The sequence below is a fragment of the Bacidia gigantensis genome, assembly GCF_019456465.1.
Source record: "Bacidia gigantensis strain McMullin 20006 chromosome Unknown contig_180, whole genome shotgun sequence".
Taxonomy (NCBI): Eukaryota; Fungi; Ascomycota; class Lecanoromycetes; order Lecanorales; family Ramalinaceae; genus Bacidia; species Bacidia gigantensis.
The window spans coordinates 1,889,577-1,903,182 of NW_025408596.1; the positions used below are offsets into that span (position 1 = coordinate 1,889,577).

The following is a 13,606-nucleotide window of genomic DNA, read 5'->3' on the forward strand; positions in this document are numbered from 1 at the left end:
CCCTCACACGTTTGTAGTTCTTCTGCTCTTGAAACCAGAGGTCTGCGCTGGATTGAGTTCGCTGTTTGATCCTGCATTCCTTGGCCGCATTCGGTCTTGTGTGCACCGAGCTACGCGTGTCAAGTCCATCGTGGAGACCTAAGGCGAAATCAATATCGTCCTAGCAGTGTATCGGGATCACGCGTAAAACTTGGGAGTTTTGAGGGTATCGAGCGTAGCTGTCGTAGAATTGCATTGCACGGACTCGCTTGATCGATTGCCTCTAGGGCGCGCTAGACTACAAAAAGTTTAGCCCGCTGCGCGACTTTTTCTGTCCCTTCGGTCAGCACTAACCCTCCTTAAAGCTGGGCCACTAGCAGGGGCTCTGTTGATGGAGACAACCAGCAATATCATCACTATCAACAGGCGTGTATCTCATTCAACACTTTTCCATAGCATCAATTGCACTACGTACGTCATGTGATCATAGACAAGATCAGCGAGCTGCACTTTCAGTGACTAGAATTTCACGAGACTAGATTGGTCATAAAAGTGGGATATGATTTCAGGTTCCTCATATCCTCATACTAAAGTAGCCTCCTTAGGCCACCAACCCCCGTACTTCATTTCTTCATGGGATTCCATCGTGTGGGTCCATCTCACCACTCTCCTCCCATCAAGTAGCATCAGGACAAACTGGGTTATCCGGATACGGATAACTCCTACTATCAACACAGCACTGAAACTCCACCTCACTATCACTCCCATCCTGCGCTCCATCCTGTTTGGCGGGATAATACTCATCGTACGGGATCGTGCCTCCATTCCTATGCGAAATTACATCTGAATCAGCGCACCTCTGCAAGGGATCATAGCCATAGTAGGTCTTGGTGCCCGTCACGTGCCAGGAATATTGGTAGTATTGGAGACCCCAGGTTATGGTGAAGTTGTACATGTCGTTGGCTGGGCAGGCGGAGATGGCGCTGACGGCTGTGCCGGTCGTTTTGGCGATTGAGAACTGTGGATTGAGACCGAGGCCCAGGGTGAGGATTTTGGAGATTGTGCGGTCACTGCGGGGGTGGAGGTCAGTTGGCTGAAACATAATGGGTGGACGCAATGAAATGGATTAGGGAGGCCTGTGGAAGGAGGCAACATGGAGGTGAGCATACCCTTCGAGATCAAGGCCGACCGTTCCTGTGATGGTTGTTGATACACTGTATTGTTTGTTGAATGATGCAGATCCTATGGTCTATCAGCTTCGTGTTGCTTGAGCAGCACCAGTCAGCGTGTGCTTACCGCCATGAGGGTTCGCATCTGCTCTGGCACCAGTGACGAGATATGGCCCTTGCTTCACTTTCTCCACACTCGCGACTGTGATGTCTGGTGGGGAGCAGTCGCCGTCTGCACCTACGGTTTCTGGTAAAGCGGCAGGGATGCAGTTGACTGGAAAGGCGCAGAGGAATAGAGAAAGGAAGGCCGAAAGAGTATGCATGGTGAGTGAGTACTAAAGAAGTCGAATTGGGTGTATGTTAACTTGCGATCAAGTTTCGACGCAAATTCTTCTACCGGCGAGACCGGCCATTTTGTACATCTTTCGAATGATGGCATCATGGACTATTTCGGACCCCATACAAGTGTATCTAAGTTTTCCACATCAAGGACGGCAAGATGAACGTCCACGCCGTAGTTCGATCATGGCCGAACTCAGTCACAGATGACAATCACAGTTGAGATATTTTTCATGCGACCCTATGTCGTCGACGATGCGGCGTAGAGCCAATAAGAAGCCTCGATGCCTGCATCTGGCCTGGGACGGTCCATTGTCAAGCTCACTTCCTACGGCCGGACCACGCCGTTTGATGTGTCGACCACCGGGCTTGTGACCTTGAAACGAGTATCAAGGCTGGTCCTGGGGCCACAACTGTTCCGTTTATGAGATAGAGGCTCGGATATCACTGTGCCATGAACCACATGACGAACATGCGAAAGAGAAGCTTTCAGGAAGCTCCCGAGGCCACAAGGCCCGAGAAAATGATGTCATGGACGAAGTTCCACTGTCCCCTCACCTCAGTAAGGCCGAACTGCCACCTCACAAAGAATTCGACGGGCCTCGTATCCTTGCGAAGCCTTCGTATTGTATACCGAATGCTTTACAGCAGCGAATACCCCAAGATGCCCATGTATGGCACCCGGCCTTCAACATGGTGGGATATCTTTCAAGCTTTCCTGTACCTTTCCACTACTCTCAGATAAGATTTCGACGATGTCCCAGTGAAACGCGTTAGACAGCGGCTCTGGTGATGTTTCAGCCTTCCGTGTGGCACGGTCACGGCACGCTGTCTTAGCGGGACGACATCGAGCTTTTGCGGCTGCAGGTGCAAGATCTCCGAAGTCTTGGTGAGCGATTTATGGCATTTCTCGCTGGAGAGGACGGTAGAGTGGGTTGTGGTTGTGCGAAATGGCTACGTTGTAGGGAGACTCGAATTCGCTCGCCAGGAAGAGGGGAACGACGACCAGCGGTGTCTCTTCAGCTGGTACTTTTGAGTGACACACTGAAGGTGGCTTATCATCACGCCGGGACATCAATAGAAACCTAGATGATCCGAAGCGTCGAGACGATTGCAAATGCTGAAGACAACGGCAAGAATGTCTATTCCAGCCCTGAAGCTAAATTGTTTTTAGACGACGCGCGACTCACGCGCTCTACTTCCTTCATGCTGCTATCCTGAAATCCTGATGTACGCTCACTCGCCGAAGGTACGATTCGAGGATGTGGGTATAACTGCCACACAGCTGAGAAGTCTGGACACCAAAATCCATTTTCAGCATCTGCAGCCCAGGTATTGCAGCCAGAAATTTGACATTCCCCTCCTCCGTTCCCTCCTCTCCTCCCTCCTCTCCTCCCCCTCCTTTCCACGACTCCTTCGCCCTCCCCATTGCCCTTCTCTCACCTAAAAGAACACCTCAACCCCAATACAAGCCACATGTATAACCCCCTCCTTCTCCCCCGTGCCCGCGCTCCGCGTACTCACAAACAAGCTATTAGTCGCTCCATCCGTGCCCAGACTATTAATCTTCAAATCGACTCTTAGATCGCTGACTTCACTCCCGCCTACGCCTTCGATTAGTGCGGAGGTTAGGATTTGTCTTTCGTGGTTGCCATCACCGCTGACAGTGGTGGTGGTTGTTGATTTCTGCGATTGGGGTTGGGTGCCATTCACCGCAGTCGTGGTGGTGGAGTCCTGTCTCTTCACCATAGCACCATCCGCAGTAGCGCAGTCCTTGACATCAGAATGATTCTCCGTCTGCGCGTACACGTAGCCCTCACTTCCCCCCTCCGTGTTCATGATCTCGACGACAAAGGGGTGCTCCAAAAAGGTCCAATCGTTCCCATCAGCGCTATGCGTCGCGATCGACGTCATCAAGTCATCTCCGACGTCACGGATCAAGAAGTTCGCTGAGCTCGGGGTCTTGAGCGCGCAGGAGCGGACGAGATTGCATTTCGTTGCATCTATGCCTGCTCTCTTCCTCAACCCTGACGTTTCGGGCGCTGAGGTTGCTGAATCTGGCGACAAAAGAGCGATGTCAGCGTCACGGCTGGGAAAGCTACTACGCTGCTGGTGTTGTTGCTCGTGACTTAGGGGGCGAGAGCGGTGATGAGGCAGCGGCTGCGTGTTGCGTTTATGCAGACCAGCGTCCCAGCGCTCGATGGGTACGCCTCGCCACGTCCTCGCAGAAAGCTGATGATAGCGATATTGGCGGCCATTAAATTCCATCGTATCTCCATGACTGATTCTGCCACGCTTTTTTTTGGTCTTGCCATCTTTCTCTCTAGCCTCTCTATCCTCTACTTCTCTCTTGGTCTTCCTCTCGGTTCTCTCTCTTCTCTCTCTTCTCATCATTGGCGCACTCGTCGTCATCGTCGTCGCCGCGGTCGTGGTTCCCGTCGCAGAAGCCGTCTCACTCGAAAGTCCCTGCCCCGAACTCGCCGTAACGGTGGCATTGACAGAAAGGCTTTGCAACTCAGCACCGTCGAGGTTGGTCAGCTGATCATCTGCCTCTTCGAGCGTGAGGACTTTGTAGGAGGACCAGTGGCCGAGTCCTAGGCACTACGACCCCACCACAGTGAGTTAGTCTTTTCTCCTTCTTTCCCTAACCCCGTACACCCCCAAGAAAACAAACCCACGTACCGTATCCACGTTCCCCACAGCGACCAACGTCTCGCAATCCTGCTGTCCATAAAACGCGATCGCCATATCCGCCGTGTCTGCGCCCTCAGGCATAATCATGGCGTTAAACAGCCCACCGTTCCCATCGACTGTGTTGTTGGCGGGGATTGTCTGGTACGATGTCTGGCATATTGCTGGATTTGGAGGCGCGGGGCGGGAATGCGAGAAGTGTCCACCTGGTGTGCCAGCGCAGTGGTCGGCTGTGTTGAGGGTGATGGAGAAGGGAGTGGTGAAGGGGAAGAGGGAGACGAGTAGGAGAGGGAGGAGGCGAAAGGGTGACAGGAGGAGGAGTGGTTGGCGCATGAGCATGGGAACACTAGGGTTTTGGAGATATGAGTATGAATTGATGGACGGCGAGGTGTCGAGGTGACAGGTCGCTTCTAATCGAGCAGTGCAAGAAATGAGGACTTGAGGACGTGGTAGAATAGATGATACTGTCTTCAAAAGGGACCAAAATGAGGGAGAGAGTGCCAGCGCCGACCGAAATGCGAAAAGATGGTCGCCACAATTATGAAAAAGGACGTCAATTTTCTTCATCATCCAACAGAGACTGTGGGGCAGACCTTGTCGCATACCTCTTGGCAGGATGTTCGTTGGTGTTGCGATTGGACAATTGGTGGCATTTTGAGAAAGCCTTGCAACTGAAACCAAGGCTACGCCGCGACTATTCATCGGAGCGTCTCACATACACAAAACTTCGCAAGAATCAACAATGTATTTCGGAACAGTGCATCCGCTGACCGTGACTCCATCTGTCATGTATTGGCATGGCCCAGTGATCGTATGGCTTGTGCTGCAGACTCTTCAAACTTGCATGCATAATAAGTACTGTCATGGTAATGCTAAGTATACTTCTTTGTTAGCTTGATGCTAGTCACAGCCTGTTGAATGAAGCTTGAATTTGCAGTTTCGCATCCTGATCACGCCTGTTTAATCGAGGTTGAAGAATGCTTGAGATACGCATTTTGGGGTTGACTGAAAAACATAGGCTCGAGCACAATGCCTCAATTTACCTAAAAGACATCAGTGCACATGCAACAAGCGACATTGGACCTGGGTACCTGCGTAGTCCTGATGCTTGAGGCTAGCTTGAGACTCTTTGAGCAAAATTCGGGTCAATTTTGCTGCCGATGTTGGGGATAGAGGCCGGTTTAGTACACACATTCACTCAATCGTCCAAGGGTTCCAGATTGTGACACTGCCATTCTGGCCTTGATCCAGTGTAGCAATCAGATCTAGATCCTTCTGATCCAATGTGAAATCGTGAATATCGGCATTTTCCTTGATCCTCCCCGGATTCTCAGACTTCGGTATCGCGACCACGTCTTGCTGCAGTAGCCATCTCAATACCACCTGAGCAGCAGTCTTCCCATGTTTCTTCGCGATCCCGCAAATCATGGGGTCTCCCAGTTTTTTGCCCTGTGTAAGCGGGGTGTGCGCTTGTACTACGATCCCCTCTTTCTTGCAATATGCCACGATCTCTTTCTGCTGATTCCATGGGTGCATCTCGATTTGATTGACAGCTGGCTGAATGTAGACGCCCTCACTCTTGAGAAGCTGCTCAATGTGGGCAGGGCTAAAGTTGCTGACCCCGATGGACTTGACTTTGCCTTCTTTGACGGCATCTTGGAGAGCAAGCCACGCTTCGTGACGGCCGCTGGCGCCGGCGAGGGGACTGTGGACGAGGTAGAGGTCGATGTAGTCGAGCTGCAGAGCGTAGCGAGACTTCTCCACCGCTTGACGGGTCAGCTCACGGCTGTGCATGTCATGCCATACTTTGGACGTGATGTAGAAGAAGGAGCGAGGTAAAGGGAACGTCAGAAGGGCGGACTACATTCATGTTAGCATGCCTTCTTAGATGTCAGGGTTCTTTCGCCCTTGCCCCAACATCCCTCTCATTCCCATAAAAGATGGCGGTGTCAATAGAGACATAGCCAACTTCGAGGGCGATAACGCAAGCTTGCTCACAAGTTGGTGACTCGTAGACACCAAGGGCGAGCAGCGGGAGGTCCAAGCCGTTGTTCAGCTTCACTGTCGAGGCGAGAGTGAGAGACATTCTGATAGTATTGTGGTTCGACAGATGGTTATATCTCCTGAATAATGGGGCTGCTCGACTTCAAGCTTGCGCTCCCGCCTGGAGAGGTGGTACACCGCCATTATCGCTAACGAGTGTTGCTCGCTCATTCACTCACTGTGTTGATGATTTCCAAATGTCTTGGCATCTTCAAATGACGTCAGCGCTGAGATTTCCTGGTCACATTAGGCCTCTCCATCTCGTTGCCAATGCACATCGCACCCAGAATACCCAGGTTGCTGTGTACCGCTGCCGTTGAGTGCAACAATTCAAGTCAATGACGGTGGCAACCACGATATTACACAGTCCTGCCAGCCTTAGAGGTCAGGACAGGTCTCTGCCCCAGCCCTACGAAAGTGCCGTTGTATACAGATTAGTCACGATCACGACCGTTCGGTCTATATCGGTACAAAACATGTGGGGTACTCGAGCCGTCCTGTGCAGATACTCTGATACCGTCGTCGGCATTGTGTGCACCGCGGCCTTTGGGTCTGCCTGACGGTGACTGCTCATTGGAGCGCTTGGCCGAAAAGATGCAAAGCTGGACTCTTATTTGTCGATGGTGCAAAGAGCCTACATGAACCAGGATGTTCTATCTGCATACCTATGCACACATGGCCCGTCTCTGTTTCACGTCCTCAACCTTCTCTTGCCCTATTGCCGGATCTCGGTCTTTTTGCGGCCTAAGTGACGAAATAATGCGATCTCGCTTTCTGCTCTGCTCTCATCTCTTGACAAGAGCCTCCTCTGCACTCTACAGATCCAGAGTCTGGGACATTGGGATTAGGGAACCACCAGAGATGTGCTAACAGAACGAATCCTGCATAGGATATCATATTAATAGAAGATGCCGACTTTGACTCTTGGCGAAATCGTCAAGGAATACAATCACATCAAAGATGACCGGCGCAAAGAAATCCTCGCCGCAGTCATCACCAACGTCGCGTTGGCCATCATAGCTGTGATCCTGCGACTGGTCTCCCGAAGAATCATAAAGGCAAAAGTACAAGCAGACGATTGGCTCATCATTGCTGCATTAGCCTTGGCCATCGCCCAGGGCATGCTCCTCGTCCACGGAGTCACCATTGGCTTTGGCCGCCACATTGTCCTTCTCAAACACCCATCATTATTCGCCAAACTCGTCATCACCTCCGAGATCTTGTACCTTGTCGGTTGTGCGGTCCTGAAGATGTCCGTTTTTTTCCTCTATCGCCGAATATTTGGAAACATCCGCTACTTCAATGCCACACTATTAGCCTTGGGTGTATTCGTTTGGATGTACATAATTACCGCCCTTCTGACTGTGATATTTCAATGCCGTCCGATTAATGCTGCCTGGAACTTTACAATCACTGGCAATTGTATAGACCTCGGCCTTGCCGCAATGATAGTCGGTATCATCAATTGTGTGGTCGATGTCATCACTCTGTGTCTGCCCATTCCGCTGGTTTGGAGATTGCAGATGAAGTTGAAATGGAGGCTCCAAGTCATTTTCCTCTTCGCTCTTGGTGGCTTGTAAGTACTGCTGAGACCAACTACGATACCTAGACACTGACAAAGTGATCCAGCATTTGCGCTGGCAGCATATGGCGGGTCACGACCGTGCACAAGTTGAAGCTGCTAGACGCGACTTGCAAGTATTTTGCACTTCTCTCGCTGAGTCTCACTAACCTCGCCTAGGGGTGGATGTAGACCCGGGAATATGGGCGATGGTCGAGAACTGCATCGGCATCATATGCGCCTGCCTCGTAACGATGCGCCCTCTATTCAGCTTGATTACAAGAGGCCATAAATGCACTTCGCGACAAGGGCACTGTTCAGGGTGTGAGAAATCGTCGAGAAGCCCGAGTCGCTTAAGCCCGATATGGAAAAACATCTCATCCAGTGAGAAGTGGCCCAGTCTCAGCCACAAATGGTCAAGCGTATCATCATGGAGCAGTAGACGACTTTCTAACAAGCAAGGAACCATTTCGCAGGATCCAAGCAGTATATCAGGACATTTGCAGAGTATTTCAGAGCATCCGAGGAAAGCGTCAAATGATCCAGAGATGTCGATATCGGTACGATCGGAAGTCACGGTGTCGGAGGGGCCTTACATGGAGATCTTCTGAGTCAACATGATAACACAATCAGAAACTGTTCAACGCTCAAGTGACGCGTCTTTGGATTGCCACAATCATGAGCCTTCGATGCGGGCGTAGGGAAATGCATCAAATTCCCCCTCAAGGGGCAATACAGCATCCCCGACAACGCCAGTACTGACGAGTGACGAAGAGTTTTTGAATAAGAACGCCGGCTAGCCTTCAATCGGGGCAAGCAAAAAACCATCGCGTCCCCCCAATTGACTAAGCTCGAGAATGAAGCTCCGCCACGCTAAGGAGAGGACCTCGCGTCCCCCCTGAGCAGGGGCGCAAATGTATTATTCCTACGGACGCAACCTTTCCCGTCCCGTATTCCGCCTGAGCAGCGGCATAAGCCTGAAGAACGCGACCGCGTTAGCATCAGAGACGAAAATTTTTGCAGACAATTGAGAAGGCCTCTGAAGGAAAGAAAGCCCCTCGTGGGCATATTTGTCAAAGAATTTCACCAAACCCACTACCAAGCCTCATCACATCATCCATTCTTACCACTACCCTCGCACCCTATCCGCCTCCCACTACCCCCAACCCCCTCTCCACCTACTGCCAAGCCCACCGATCCAAAATCCCTTCACTCCACCTCCCCGTCTCCGTGCCCGTATCCCAATTATACTCACTCGTCGGCCATCCATCAATGGTACTACAAACCCCTACCGCCCACGTCGCAACCGGGTTTGTCTGGCCCTATACCACAATGTCGCGTCAGCCTCACTCATTCTTATACAGAAACAAACCCCTACCCCCATCCTCTTTCCCCTTTCCTCATCCCTTCCCAAAAAAAAAAAAGAAATAAAGATAAATTCACCTCAGGAACTCCATCATTCTGCGGCGTCGGCGGCTTCTTCAACATACTTTTCCCCTTAGCCTTCAACGCAGCATCGATGTCACAAATAGGCAGGTTCCACGCCGTCAAGCTTTCTGGGGAGAGATCGGTGGGATTGTTGCGCAGGGTGTCGAGCGTGTCTTTATTTTGGTCTTTGTAGAGGAACCCGTGTTTTGCTTGCGTGTCTTCTGCCGAGGTGAGGATCTTGCCGAGGTCGAGGCCGTAGTCGGTAAGGTGGTTGGCGTTTGCTGTTCCTGGGGGGAGGAACGGGTGTTAGTGCAGTTGATTGGGGGAGGGTGGGGTATGTTGAGTCGTAGGACGGGTGAGAGGGGGAGGAAGGGGGGAGTGAAGGGGGGAGCTGGGTAGCGGAATGGGAAAGGGGGAATGGAAGGGGAAGACGGGGATGTGAGAAGGAAGGAGGGAAAGTAATTACCATCGCCGGCTGTCCCCAAAGCGTACGCGCCGAAGACGTTCCAAGCGCTTTCATCGAATGAGGGACCGCGCTCGTAGGCCGGGGAGATAGAGGGACGTTGTGCGCCGCCGCCTGGACCTGATGCGCGTAGTGAGTTAGCGCGATCGCTGGGTGGAGGAACTTTTGAAAACCACAGGGGGATGGCCGAGATGGAACCAGGTAGATGAGGGGGTTAAGTTGGCGAGGATATTGGTGAGGCAAGGGAAGAAGGGCTGAGAGAAGCGAGAGAAAAGACTACGAACTGTTTGCGTTGGCGGTGCCAACGGTATTGATGCCGGGCGTCAACTGCCACCGCACGAAGATGTTGGCGACCCCGTTGACGCAAACGCTTTGTGTTGGGTAGGCCGCGCAGGCGGCGCCGGCGCCTTGGCTGTAGGCTGCATCGGAAACTTTGATTATGAGGACTACAGGGAAGGTAATTCAGTACATGTGAAGTGGGTGTGTGACAGAGTTCGAGAATGAGGAAATCTAAGGGGTTGAAGGATAGGAGATACCCACCCTTATCCAAGAGCCACAGCGCATTAATCGACACCGTCGCAAAGGCGGCTTCAACACCCTGATTGAACGCGCCCACTTGCGGCGTGTCTGCAAAATCCCCAGTCGCAAGGACCTGCGGCAGCCCGTCCGGCGGCAACTTATGCAGATTGTTATTGAAATACGTCTCCAGCACCGTCTCAACCTGCTTGAACAGATTCCCAATCACGCTCAGCACAGCCTGCCACTGATCCAACGGATCCGGCCTATCCAGCGCCGCCTGAGTGATAACTCCATTGATGATGGACGCCCCGCCCGCAATCAAGCCCGCTGGCGGGAATATCAGCGACAAGATTGCAAAGATCCCTCCGGTAATAGAAAATGGCACGATCAACTTCTGCGGATTGGCACGTGTGGTGTAGAATTGCTTGACGGTGTCGGAAGCCAGGGCGGTGAGAAGCCCGAGGTTGTTCTGCAGCGTTTCGTGGATCTTGTTCAGGTAGTTCGCGAAATTTATGATGGCGAACCAGGCGAAGTGTGCGTCGGGGTGCTGGGTGCAGAGGCCGTAGTCAGCGCCTGTTTCGGTGCAGCGAGGATTGGTGATCTCGTCGCATTTGCCGACGCCTTCGTTGCCAGCTTCTGTTAGGAAGACGGTTTGAATGTCCGTGGCGCCGTTCCAGTTGCTGGATTGGTATTTGTTGACGCTGGGTTGGGATATGAGTACGGAATCCCAGATACAAGATTGTGGGGGAATGGGTAGTGACTTACGTGTTAAGAACGTAATTGCTCATATCATACTTGTTCCATGTATCTTTAGTCCGGGTCACGGAGGCGACTTGCCCATTTCGTGGTGAGCCACACACATCGGCGGCGAATTGTGAGTTGACTACAGATGTAGAAGGAACGGCACTCGCGACAGCTTTGACGGCATCTACTACGGACGAGTTTGACGGTGTTGGTGTTTCAGTCGAATCTGTGTCTTGTCTCCGCCAGATGCCAGCCTGGACTTTGGCTGCTGGTCCTTGTTGACTTTTACCTGCAATGCGATGAGCACCTCCGCTCACTGGCTTTGCCTCCGTCAAGTCTATACTGCTCGAAGCCCAGAGTAATATCAAGAAGTAGAGTTGCATTGTGGTGCGTGTGAGAGCCTTGAGAAAGGATCTCGATCAATGAAAGAGTTTTCAAGAAACATACGCCTGAGTTGTGGCGATGGTCATGACATATCGTAATGAAACAAAAATATAGAACGCATCTTGAATATCCTCACTCACCAAGTACGATTGCAAAGAGGTGGCAGATCGCAAGCTAGTCATCGCCCGTGTTCGAAAGGCGACATTCTGGCACTAGAAGCATAACTCTTCTCGTGACGATCGGGCATGAGGGCTTTCTTACGGCTCTCCAGCCAATGACCTACCGTCAAACAAACTCGTTGTGGTCCCAATGGTGCCAATACCAAGCGGTGCGTACCGGTGCCTTAGAACACTGGGCTCTATGCGGCACGTTCCTGTCCATGGGGCCACAAAGTGGTTTACGCACGTAGATATGACGAGCATGGTGACCGTGGGGCTGCGGATTGAGTTTTCTGATGGTCAATATCACATCCAGCCGTTCTATAGGTCATTCTTGGCCGCAAATGTGGCCCACCATCGGAGGCCCTCGTGGACTTCCATGACCAGTCGATCGCTAGGACCGCGTTGCAAGAAAATATCTTGAGGTCTTGGACTACCTCCTTCCTTCCCTTCTACCTCAGATAAACTGTAGCCTTCATCGTGGGGAGTGTTCGTTCTAGCGACAATAAGATATCGATAGGAGGACGCCCTGGGGCTAGGTTTGCTAGCGCTATGTGGCACAGACAATGGTGTGTTTCTGAAACAACCGAGTGCGACCATGACGGCGCAGTAGTCCGTGATCAAAGAAGCTAGATGATTCGATCGCTAATGGCAACGAGGGGAAAGGGACACTGATGCCGTCATGAGAGTCTGTGGGTAGAAGGATGAACCGTATGACGAGAGGAAACGCGTATGGAGTCGCGTGTTCTCCTTTGAGTCACCCCTTTTCCGCCCCTGAACAGGACTTGGCAGACGAGCTCCTGGCATCTTGTTGTCATTTGATCAAAGTGAAGCCGAGCGACTTCATAGGCCCATCAAAGGGTGCTTTCTAGAAGGGGCTCATCATATTCAATTCATTGTTACGGTGTCGGCCAGTATCTTCATTTACCGAGTCTCAGCTCAGGTGATAGACATGCATAGCGCTTGCAATTTACTGTGCAAGCCTCGAGTCTTGGAATATACTCGTTCCTTCTTGCTGGAAGTTTAGCCATTCTCCTGGCCCTTGCTAAATGAGCTCCGTTTAATAGGGCCACCGAATCTGCGCGCAAGCTAGATATGTTGCTACAGGTAATGGCTGCAAATAAACTTTGGAGAGCTGAGATGGTTGCATTGCCAGACTTTATTCTGTGACAGTCCGAGGTGATTGTCACAAATCTAATACGAGGCATCATCCATCCCTGGGAAGGAGACTGCCCAGGGGGAGTACCCCAATGGCTGGTGTCTTAAGGTCATGTAATACTGGTGTCTAACCCTAAACATCGCCACTCGGCAAGATTTCATTACATGTATGAAGAAGCTCTACGGCAAGAAACGTCGTTGAAGCGTCATGGGGTGCAACGCGCTTCCTCTGGGCTGGAGGCGGGAAAAGAGAGGTCGAGAGCGGGTGGTTCCTTTGTGAGGTTCAACCAGCAGGATCTATTCTTAGTTGTGGCTTGAAAACCTTACACGCATCACTTGCGAGGAAAATGCAGACTCAGAAGATCCTCACGATGTCAAGCGTCAGTTTCTTTGAGAGCCAATGGTGTGGGAACCGAATCTTCATCTTGTGTCTCGAGGCTGCGAGCTGGCGGACTGTTAATGAGATCACATTTCTATATGGCTGCTAGGCTTGAGCATTATTAAAGACGGTCGGAGCTCCATGACAGAAGGGATCTTGGCTAAAACGGTACTGGAGGATCACCATAAATCTTCTCGGAAAGTCCAGAAATTGACGAGGGGGTGTTTCTAACAATTCCGCTGCCGAAGAGGCCAGTGCTCTGCCTTTGCCGGTGTCAGCTGTCTATACTAAGGATAAAGCCGTAATAAATATGGAATCCTGAAGCTATCGTAGGGTAAAAGGAAGGTTTGCACCATAAGGTTGTATTCAGCCGCAACGGAATGGGTGACTGTCATGCCGTCCCAATCCTGGGCAATTTACTCCGAAACGTCTGGGAGTTGAAACTTGTCTCACTCAAACTCTTAGCTCATGAGAAATCCAAAAAGGAATTCCACGGCAAAATCCCTTCCAACTTCGTCGACGAACGCTACGGCCACCGACGCTATACGGCGGTTCCTGCCACGCGCGCGGCTTGACCTCTACCACGACTGC

General features: G+C 51.7%; 4 protein-coding genes across 4 annotated transcripts; all 4 read right to left on the bottom strand.

Moving 5' to 3' along the window:
• Positions 1-655: 655 nt before the first annotated feature.
• Positions 656-1,471, bottom strand: KY384_003499 (uncharacterized protein; the record flags this gene model as incomplete). Its single annotated transcript, XM_044812013.1, has 3 exons — positions 656-1,049; positions 1,149-1,221; positions 1,276-1,471. The coding sequence occupies 3 exons, from the start codon at positions 1,469-1,471 to the stop codon at positions 656-658; spliced, it is 663 nt and encodes a 220-aa protein (XP_044671146.1).
• A 1,459-nt stretch (positions 1,472-2,930) lies between these two features.
• KY384_003500 (uncharacterized protein) lies at positions 2,931-4,262 on the bottom strand (the record flags this gene model as incomplete). The annotated part of the gene is made up of 2 exons (XM_044812014.1): positions 2,931-4,088; positions 4,170-4,262. 2 exons carry the CDS (start codon positions 4,260-4,262, stop codon positions 2,931-2,933), a joined length of 1,251 nt encoding a protein of 416 aa, XP_044671147.1.
• Positions 4,263-5,372: 1,110 nt separating this feature from the next.
• Positions 5,373-6,264, bottom strand: KY384_003501 (uncharacterized protein; the record flags this gene model as incomplete). The annotated part of the gene is made up of 2 exons (XM_044812015.1): positions 5,373-5,944; positions 6,177-6,264. The coding sequence occupies 2 exons, from the start codon at positions 6,262-6,264 to the stop codon at positions 5,373-5,375; spliced, it is 660 nt and encodes a 219-aa protein (XP_044671148.1).
• A 2,696-nt stretch (positions 6,265-8,960) lies between these two features.
• On the bottom strand, positions 8,961-11,319 carry KY384_003502 (uncharacterized protein; the record flags this gene model as incomplete). Its single annotated transcript, XM_044812016.1, has 6 exons — positions 8,961-9,104; positions 9,226-9,497; positions 9,677-9,793; positions 9,958-10,119; positions 10,214-10,893; positions 10,958-11,319. The coding sequence occupies 6 exons, from the start codon at positions 11,317-11,319 to the stop codon at positions 8,961-8,963; spliced, it is 1,737 nt and encodes a 578-aa protein (XP_044671149.1).
• Between the last annotated feature and the right edge of the window lie 2,287 nt (positions 11,320-13,606).